This window comes from Durio zibethinus, chromosome 8, assembly GCF_047325235.1.
Source record: "Durio zibethinus cultivar Kanyao isolate XHJ-2024 chromosome 8, ASM4732523v1, whole genome shotgun sequence".
Lineage (NCBI taxonomy): Eukaryota > Viridiplantae > Streptophyta > Magnoliopsida > Malvales > Malvaceae > Durio > Durio zibethinus.
Genome location: NC_143169.1, coordinates 4,474,123 through 4,485,100, shown reverse-complemented (window position 1 = coordinate 4,485,100; position 10,978 = coordinate 4,474,123). Strand labels below are relative to the sequence as shown.

General features: G+C 27.2%; 1 protein-coding gene across 1 annotated transcript; it reads left to right on the top strand.

Annotated features, from left to right (window-relative positions):
• The first annotated feature begins 9,317 nt into the window (after positions 1-9,317).
• On the top strand, positions 9,318-10,359 carry LOC111278723 (ethylene-responsive transcription factor ERF003-like). Its single transcript, XM_022865347.2, has 2 exons — positions 9,318-9,562; positions 9,700-10,359. The coding sequence occupies exons 1-2, from the start codon at positions 9,324-9,326 to the stop codon at positions 10,142-10,144; spliced, it is 684 nt and encodes a 227-aa protein (XP_022721082.2). The 5' UTR covers positions 9,318-9,323; the 3' UTR covers positions 10,145-10,359.
• Positions 10,360-10,978: the final 619 nt, after the last annotated feature.

Sequence of the window (10,978 nt, the reverse complement as noted above, 5' to 3'; positions counted from 1 at the left end):
AAGGTTTTTCAGTTAAAGAAAAGGAACATATGGAATGTAAACTTAAGAAGTCAATATATGGACTTAAACAAGCTTCTTGACAATAGTATCTTAAGTTCAATGATATGATTACTTCATTGAATTTAAGAAAAATACTATTAATAGGTGTATATATCTAAAGGTTAGTGGGAGTAAGTATATTTCTAATTTTGTGTGTTGATCATGTGTTGCTTGCTACTAATGATCTTGGCTTATTACATGAGATGAAAAAATCTCTCTCTAAGAATAAAATGAAGGATATGAGTAAGGCATCCTATGTAATTAGAATTGAAATGTTCTGTGATAGATCACAATGATTGTTAGAATTATCTTAGAAAACATATATTAATAGAATTTTAGAGAGATTTAAAATGAAAAAGTACTATGCAAGTGTTTTTTCAATAAAAAAAGGAGATAAATTGAGCCTTATGCAATGCTAATGAATGAATTGGAATGCAAACAGAAGAAATAAATTATTATGAATCTATTATTGGAAGCTTGATGTATGCCCAAACTTGTTCCAAACCAGACATTAGTTTTAATGTCGGAATGGTAGGCAGGTATCAAAATAATCTGGGATTAATCATTAGAGAGCTATAAAGAAAGTATTGAGATACTTGCAAGGAACAAAAGATCACATGCTCACTTATAGGAGATCCAATCATCTAGAGGTGATAGGATATTCAAATTCATATTTTGTTAGGTGTGTGGATATAAGAGAATCCACATTTGGCTATTTGTTTCTTTTAGTCAGTGAAGTGATCTCATGAAAAAATGTGAAGCAGTCTGCCATTGCTGTATCCATTATGGAAGTTGAGTTTGTGGCATGCTTTAAAGCCACTATTCATGATTTATGGTTACGAAACTTTATTCCAGAACTTGGAATTGTCACCAGTTTGCCATGCTACTAAAACTTAATTGTGATAATGTCATAGCGATCTTCTTTTCTTAAACAACAAGTATTCAAAGGGTACTAAACATACGAAATTGTAATACTTTGCCATTAAAAAAGAAATCCAAAAAGAAAGAGTGTTAACTGAACACATTAACACCAATCTTATGGTTACAGATCTGTTAACAAAAGGTTTACCACCAAAGACATTTAATGAAAATGTCGAAAGAATGGGCATTATTGAAAACCATTATTGACATTATGATCAATTTTTATATTTATTAAATATTTGATACTCTAAGCTGTTTTAAGTATTGTTTTTGACACGTTAATGCATTTTGTTCCACTATGTTACTATATATACATGATTGAATTATGTGGATATGAATAGAATTTGTCTTTAACAAAGACATTATTGTTAGAACATTATGACATCTTTCATTACAAATCATGTTAAGTATAAAACTAATATTATAACACATAGAAGGGTCTATGTGGAGCTAATGACATATAGCTATTATGATCCTTATTAGTTTTTACTTAATGATGATTTATAATTTGATCAATTTAAGAAAGGACTTAGCTTATAATCTGCTCATTGTGTTTTATTATTAAACCATAAAGTTGAACAATTCCATATAGACTAAATGGGAGAATGTTAGATGTTATTTGGCCTACATGCCCATTATCTAACTTAAAATATCTTTTATTTAATTACTGAATGTAAACAAAAGTTTTGTTTAATGAATGTAATTAAACAAAAGGAGTCTTAATTATAATCATGGAAAGAATGAATGAGCGTTTTGTTTATAATTCATATGTTGATGGAATATATTAATGAATGTTGTTAGAAAATGAAAGAAAATTGCCTCACTCTTGTGGCCTATAAATTGATACATTTTATGCATCAAGAATGTGTGTTAAGTCAAAAGATCAAGAGAAAGGAAAAAGGTTATAAAACATTATTTCTAAAAAATTTATTATGGATGAAGGTATGACTTCTTATTAAGTAAGAAACTATGAAAATCATTTTGTTCAAAGATCTTAAGCATTAAGATTATGCAAAATTAAGATTCAATTTGCATAATAAAGAAAATCTAACAGGATGATCTCATAATTGTCATAATGGTTTCGATGACCATTTGATGAAAACTTTAAAAATCTTAAAGCAGGGACAGTTGCCACCAATCTTTTTTGCTAGGTGTGATTGACCACTTAAAAAACATATTTTCTTAATAAAATTTTAAAATTAATTAAAACTTATTAAAAAGATAATTTTTGGATCTACGCAAATAAAGTTGGGTTCAAGAGTATGGTTACGTATGTGGAAGGATTAGCACTTCCACAATACCCATTTTTAAAACAGTACTAATTGATCATGTGTTATCCATAATATTGATAAAAATGGTTTTAATTCTAATATTTAAAAGTAATTCCTTCAAATTTTATTTTCTTGTGAAAATATTTTTTAAAACCTTTTATTTAGAAATACGATGAAAATCTTTAGTTTTAAATCATTTTCTAAATTTTCCAATATTTTGGTGTAATTTTGGAGAATATTTCTCTACTTGGGACTTTTACGATAATTTTCAAAATCTAACATAATATTTCCTTATAAAGAATAATTATTGAGAAGCCTTCCAATATCGAAGTAAGATCCAAAAAATTATGTTTACTTATGAATATTAGTTTTTATTTAAAACAATTCTCCAAATCACCATTTGTTAATTTATGTTTTTTTGAAAATGGTGAAATGCAAGTAATATCATATGAAACTAATGGACGATGCAAAAACAAATTAAAATGCAAATGATCAATTTAATTTATCTTATACATATTTAATTTTTTTTTTTTAACATTACCCCTTTTTTAAAACATTATACATATTAGTTTTTAACATTTTTTTAACATAATGTAGTGAAAATTTTTATATTTATCTCCTAAATGTGCAATAACTATAAAAGCTTATAAAATTTTGAAGGTGAAGTCCCCAATTAGCGTTGGTAACAAGGTTCTCGAGTGATTTTGCTAAAAGTTAAAGATTACATAGTATTATTAGTCATATGATTTGTTGACAAAATTTTGAGCATTTAGTTTCAATAATTGAAATTGAATTCTTAATAACCTCAAATACTAAAAACCAAATTATAGAACTATTTTTCACTATAGAAAAACTAGGGTCGGGGGATAGTTAATCTTATCATACAACCAAATTATTGGACTAAAAGCAAAGAAAAAGAAAAACAAAGATGTGCCTTTTCATTTGAGCTAGCACCGGTATCATCGGTTACTAGGGATTTAGAATTGGGTTAATATCATAAATAACCCTTAAATTATGGTGAAATATAGTTCTTGAATTTTAAAAATTTATAATTTGATACTTAAACTATAAATATGCTAATTAACGTCGTATTCAGAAAGTTATTTGCCTGTCATGTGTGATTATTTGAAAGCAGTCACATTAGACACTACCGGATTTTGAGGTAATAGTGATGGAAAAATCTTTCATAGAAAGATTATTCCCATCACATATATGACTTATTGACAAAAAATTACAACGGAAACTCTTGGAGACTGATACCCTCGTCACTGTTGGTTTGTCAATTTTTTTAAAATTCCATCATTAACATTTGTGATGGTTAAATGTGTCACAAATTTCGTCACAATTATTGATTGATTCCATCGCCAAATTGCATCATAAATTTTAAAAAATTATCATGATATTAAAAAATTTGTTACATTATTCTGTCACTATATTTATAAAATTATCACAATATTCTCTCATAATTTTTAGATATTTTAGAGATAAATATCATACTAATTAATAAATCTATAATTTATATATCATATTAGATGTTTTGTAAATACTCAAATTTAAACTTCGGACTAGTTGAATATCAACTTCTAAAAAATAATTATGCAAATAAATTAAAATAAATTCTAATTTTATTTTAAACTTTAATTTGAAAATTTCAAGTTTTCATCTTACAACAACAGAGAGTTGCCTCTTTATTGTTGCATGTGCAAGAGAAAAAATAATAATGAGAAAATATTTTCCAAATTATTTAATCAGCCAACAATGTATAACGTGAACTTTGATAAAATAAGAGAGTCTACTGACTAGTTACTTCTTCAAACAAAGAGTACTAACGGACGCAAATGTTATCATAAGGTGTTCATAGATATTTTTAAAAAATTAAAAAATAAAGAAATTGTTGGATATTCTTAAATTTTTTTTGAATATTCTCAAAATTTTACTTCGAATATATATATATATATATATATATATTAAAATTTTTAATGCTCGACTCACCATCACTATCTTATATCCAAACACAACTCACAACCAACCAACATTCAAACAGGGAACAAACGTTAATTACAATAAATAAATTTTTCTAAAAAAAATCTTAAATCTGACACTATTTTTTATTCAGTGTCCGAATGGTTTATCCCATGCTAATCGGCAAAACCACGCTGAAGTTGGCAAATCACGTACGTAATTATGTCCTTTGACCCAAGTTATGGCATTTATTTCAACGGTAAAAGGATGAAATGCGTACAAATGTCATTGAAGTTTTGTCATTATTAATTATTACGTAACGTAGAGTAGATGAAAAAAAGGCTGGCTTACCATGTGACTCGTTATTAATTGAAGTTTTATTCAAAACTCTTTGTTTTGAGCTAATAGTATGAGATTTCAAAGTACAAAAAAAAAAAAAAAAAAACTCTTTTGTCATTTATTGTAGAATATTGTCAATTACTACATATTTTTCATGATGGGATTAGATTATGCATAGAATATATCATAATGTGAATTATTAAAATTTTTTCCTTTTTGGTAAGTGCATTCCTCCGAGACGTTGGCATCGAATTCTTTTTCTAATTTTAGTATAATGATGAATTAAACAAGTGTATGCAAATATTCTTTTCAATAAGATAAATAATAAAGTAGAAGAGTTTACGGATAAATTAAAAATTTTTAAAAATGTATGTAAATTTTGAGAGTTGAAATTTTCATAATTTTATTGGATTATGAATTTTATTTGATTGATAATACAAATATTCTTAATTTCTATTTATGTTGTAGTTTATAATATAACTCTCTTTCTTTCCTCTCCCAATGTTATTAATTTTGGATTCCTAATTAATCATTTTTTATATAATTTTCTTGTTATTTATACTTCAACTTAATTCTTTTTATTTATTTATTTAGCCTTTTTTTTATTTTTATTATACACAATCTTCCATCTTTTTCTTATTTTCCTTCTCTTTCTCAAAATTTTTTTGGTGCATCATTTTTTAGTTCCTTTTTTCATACGTCTTCCTTTTTTTTTTTATTCTTTTTCATTTTCCTTTATGTATACATTTACACCATAATTACTCACTTTCAAAACTTTAAATACTATTTTTGCACTAATAATTTCATTTTATTTAACATATTTCATTCTTATATTTAATTCGTAAAATTTTTATTTATGCTATTAATACTGCAATTTTGATTTGTGCTACCTTTAATTTTTTTTATTCTCTTTATTTCTGCCTCATTTTTTTTCTATTACTTTTTCTCCTTTCTCTTCATCATATATACAATGGATATACAGTTAAAATTTTAATTTAATTATGAGAATATTCATTTTTTTATTTTCTTTAATTATTTATATGTGTAATCAGTTTTTTTAAAACTTTTAATTTCATTTTTTACATCATTTCATTATGCTATCTATATTTCATTTTCTTATCTTTTATTTTTCTTTATCTCTCTCCTTATTTTTTGCTTATTTCCATTTTTTCTTTTATCTTCATCTTTATTTAGTAACAATTTACTTTTCAAATTTACGATTTTTTATTTCTAATATAGTAGTTTTTACATTACTTTTATGTTATTCATGACATTTTTTCACCAATATTCATGACACCTTAAATACATATCTCTAAAAAAATTACTTCCATTAAGCTTTTTAAATTCATTATATATTCTAAATTTAGTTTTTTTTTTAAGTGACTTTTACTTCCTTTTATGTTTTATTGGCTTTTCCTTCCATCTTGACCTTCATTCTTTTTCTTTTTTCTTTCTCCCCTTGATTTTTTTTTTCGTTTTTCTTTGTCTTTTCTTTTCTTTTGCCCTTCTAACATACCCTAGCAATTAGATAAAAAAAAAAACTTTGAAAAAACTTCTGACAATCTCAAAATAATCTTCGGCCCCCTCAACTTAAAATTCATTATAAGTTAGATTACTTCACGCATAGACAACGTCATATCTAAAGAAAATGAAGAAAAAAAAAAGAATAATAAAAATGACCTATGTGCTAAAGGTAAACCTGTCCATAGATGGAGTAGTGGACTATGCTTTAGGCAATATTTTTCAAGCCCAAACTTGGCTTGTGAAATTTTTTATTATTAAATAGTTATTTTGATTAAATTTTAATTTTACAAGTATTTAAAAATTAATATTAATATAAAAACATTTTTTTGACATTTTAATATTAAATTTAAATCTAATTGGCATAAGTGCATGGGTGGATCGTCGACCGAACCATGAGTATTAATTCATCTATGCTATGGAAAAATCCGTATTAAAAGTCAAATGCTAAAGCATTTATGTATGTCATAATTATCTTCAATGACCATTATATTAATGGGCTACATCAACATGTGTATATTTTAGAAATTTCAATATATTGATGTTGATATAACTTATTTATTGTTTATCAATGATATAATTTATTTATGATTTATATTTGATGCACTGTAGTATATAAATTTGTATATTTTTAGTGAATAGAATGATGATATTTTATTAATGAAGTGAATTAGATGATATCACCTCATTAATGAATAAGGCTTTTAAAAAATATTAATTTTTATATAGTTATTTTAATGGCTTATATTTATTCATTAATAAAGTGACATTATTTGATTTACCGATAATATATAGAATCTATACATTGACAGTATATTAAATATGAACTCATTTATTTATTTATTATTTATCAATGTTGAGATCAATTATTAAGAAGCTTTTACATGCATGGCTAGACCGAATGAATATTCAGGTAAAAAAAAGGACTTCCCTTTCATAGGGCATAGTTTGAGCAAAATTTTCTATCATGTGAGAGTTCCCAAGCAAGACATGATGTAACAAGGCAACTGCCTTAGCTTAAAGCATTTTCTTTGCTGATAAGATAATAAGTGCCAAAAAAAGAAATTAAGACATTGCATTTGGAGATCATCTAATAAGGTTTAATTTAACATTGTGATTGAAAATAGCTTTTATGTTTAAAAGCTGTTTTTAATCAAACCTTGAAACTAAAAAATAAAGAAAAAATGATTTCTTAGTTCAAAAGCATTTTGCAAAAAAATCCAAAAACTACTTAAGAGGTATTTTTATAGTGAAAGTGTTTTTGGATAAAAAAATCGCTATCTTACTCCATATTTTTAATATTTTATTATTTTATGTATATTTTTTTAGACATTTCAATTACTAACAATATTTTTTCACAATATTAAACACTTAAAATTTTTAATCAAACTTTTTTTATTACACTTTTTAAATGTGATTTTTTTCAACCTAAATTTTCCAACCCTAAACAGCCATATTGAACTAACCCTTAATGTGACCTAGCACTATGTTGCATGAAGGAAAAGGGAAGAGAAAGGTAGCCATTGACATCGACTTGTAATTCTTTTGTACATGGATTGCCCCTTCCACTTGCTCAACAAAGGGATATATGGTCAAATATTACTGCAGCTATGGTCATGACTCATGACCATGCCTGAAAGAGAAAGGAGAAAGAGAAATATTATGAGAGGAGGAATGGCCTTGAAAATTACATGAAACATGGGTTTCTGTGTCCTTGCCTTACAATATGGCATATATGGATAGGTTTCTTAATGTGATGTGAGCCATGTTACATGTGTCCGTTAACTACTACAAATCTACAACAAATACAAACAACCCCCTTCAAATTTATCATCATTATGTACAAAATTACAGAAATATACCAAATGCAATATATTGTAAATACATAATTTACAGCATATAGAAACAGTTTAGCAGAAGAGGGCAAAAGAAAAAAAGAGAAAGGAAATTGTAGTAAAGTATGAAAATTATATGACCAAAATATCTAATACACATAACCTAGTAACATATATCTGGCTAACTTTTATGTTAAGTTTTTTAAAAGATTTAATATATATAGGTCTTGCTTGCTATACAAGATTATGATAGAATATGATAAAATGTATTGTGAATAGAATTAGATTAAATAATATTATCTTATCTTATTTTTTATATGTACAAAGATTAACATAGGATAATTTATTTATTGATCAAAATTATCCTTCCTCAAAGTTTATATAATTTCAATTATTAATATAATTTTTAAAAGTATAATAAGATATAAAATTTAATCCCATGTATTAAAAATAATTCTCTCCACTTTGAGATGATTGAATCATCTTATACCAAGAGAATAATAATCCTTCTTGTATACCTATAACTTTCAATTAGATACAAATTAAACATAATATAAAATGATTATCATACTATCATATCTATTATCTTAAACAATAAATATGATCATAATTTATTGTTGCTAATTTTTTATGCTAAAATGTTGATTGATCTAGACTCTATATTGGTATTGAATTGTTACCTGTAAAATGAACAGAATGAGAGAGACTGGAGTTGACTTCGGATCAACTTTCATATGATCTAGTCAGTAAAAATGTGAGTGATTAGAGAGGGTAGGGAGATAATTTGGGAAAAAAAAAGCTTATTTATGATAGTTAGACCTAATTCGTATACTTTTATTGTAGTTAAACACCTTTAAAATAAAAAAATATTATGTCATAATTTACAACGTCAACATGCCAAACTACTTAATTTTCATCACAAAATATATTTTTTTATTGTCAAATTTATAGATAATTTTTGCTAAAATTCTAAATCATATCATTTCAATTTTTTTTAGTATTGTTTTCTTTTTATATCATTATTTGTGTTTAAATTTATCAAATTTAAATATAATAATACTCACTTTTCATATATAGTAATGGTAATAAGAAAATACTAATAATAATATAATATAAAGGAAATGAAAATTACTTATATACCCCTAATTGAAAATTTCCCACAATCGAATTAAAAGCGTTAAATGAAAAATAACAACAGTATCAACCACATTTCTAGTGACATATTTATGGCCATGTTAAAAAACTCATCCAAAATGGAAAAGGGCGGAAAAAGCATAGAAAAAAATTGTTTCTCATGTAAAAGTTAACTAAAAAAGAAAAAGAAAGGAGGCTAAAACCAATTGCGGGCCCCTATTATTCCTATATTGATCATTGATCACCGTTGACCAGGTTAAGAACACCGCAAATTGGGAGAGAGGGGGGGGGGGGGGGGTGGATGGGCTTATATAAGCTCCATTTAAGCCTTTGCTCTCCCACTTCGGGGTTTCCCTTCCTTGCAGCCTTCCTTCTCTGCTTTTTTTTTTTTTTTTTCGTTCTCTGGCAGACATATAACAAACACATATCCACGAAACGTTTCTCTTTTAAAACCACCATGGGAAGACATCAACAGCGTTACCGCGGCGTCCGTCAAAGACATTGGGGCTCTTGGGTCTCTGAAATTCGACACCCCGTCTTGTAATTTCCTTGAAACTTTTCTGTTTTTAGTTTTGTTTAATTTTTTCATTTTTTTCTTTTCAGCTATATAGGAAAGACGTTTTATATATGATCATTTCAATTTTTGTTTACAAGAGAAAGGCCTCTTTGTTTTGCAGGAAAACTAGAATATGGCTAGGCACATTTGAAACAGCAGAGGATGCAGCAAGAGCTTATGATGAGGCGGCAAGGCTAATGTGTGGGCAAAAAGCACGAACCAATTTTCCACACAATCCCAATGAGCCTCAATCTTCTTCATCAAAGCTGCTCTCAGCTACCTTGGCAGCTAAGTTACATAAATGTCACATGGCAGCACTCCAACTGGCTAGAAAGAATGCAGCGAAAGAGTCTTATGGAGCAGAATGTCACCCTTTGGCTCCCACCGGAAGCAATATTGGAGAAATGGATTGCCGGCGGCAGCCGGAGAACATATGGTTAGGAGAGGAAAGTCAGGTGGGGAGTGAAGAGCAGTTCATTCCACTAGAAGATGATCATATAGACCAGATGATAGAGGAGTTGCTTGATTACGGATCTATTGAATTTTGCTCTGTTAGTTCAACTTAAGGTCTAAAATTAATCATTTTCCAAATGTTAATGCACTTTTTTTTTTCATTTTTCTAGTTCTTGGTAATTTAGGTCACAAGATTAGATGCTACATTTTGCTATTGATTTGCATAAAGTAGTGTGAATGCATTGGAATAAAATATTTAACATATGATCTAAATTGCATGGAAGATATATTAAGGCATGCAGCCGCCAGTGCTATCAATTTGTTTTTCCTTTTCTTCTATAAACAGCAAATGTGTGAGATGAGGATGAACATCAATCTTGCAACTTCCCACCCTTAAAATGTGAATTATCTGATCATCGAGTCACATGCAATATCTTGGGTAGTATATGGATTTCTTAATGCTACATGTTTGCTTGGTGAGAAGTTTGATTGAGGAATTGAAAAGGAAAGAATAGTCCAAAATTTGGAAAGTGCAAAGATTGAAGAGGAACCGAAGGAAGGTTCAATGCTTCCTTTAAGATGAACTTTTTCTTCCATTTCTTTTCCACGCAATTCTTTGGGGGCATTGGAAAAAGTATAGTACTTTGTTTGAATTGGGCCTCCTAGTGTGAATGCACAGCTGCTGTGCTTTCAAAAAAGAAATTAAAAGTAAGTTCCTAAAATATTCTATGCAATTGCCAACCTCATTGGTAGAATTTTAGATTTTTAATTTCAATTATTACAATTTAAATTATGACAATATCAAATATTTAAAGACGAAATATATTATGTAATTTAATTTTAGAATTTACACCCAATATCAAAATTACTACTGCATAGAAGAAATTGTTACATAAGATACTAATGGAGAGAAGAATCATCAAATTGACTTGCCAGTAAAAAAAGAA

What these genes read in the sequence shown, in the direction of transcription:
- LOC111278723 (XM_022865347.2), top strand. Translation starts at nt 9,324, where the DNA reads ATGGGCTTATATAAGCTCCATTTAAGCCTTTGCTCTCCCACTTCGGGG. An exon ending in GAAATTCGACACCCCGTCTT is followed by an intron (nt 9,563 to 9,699) that starts GTAATTTCCTTG and finishes TTTGTTTTGCAG; the next exon opens with GAAAACTAGAATATGGCTAG.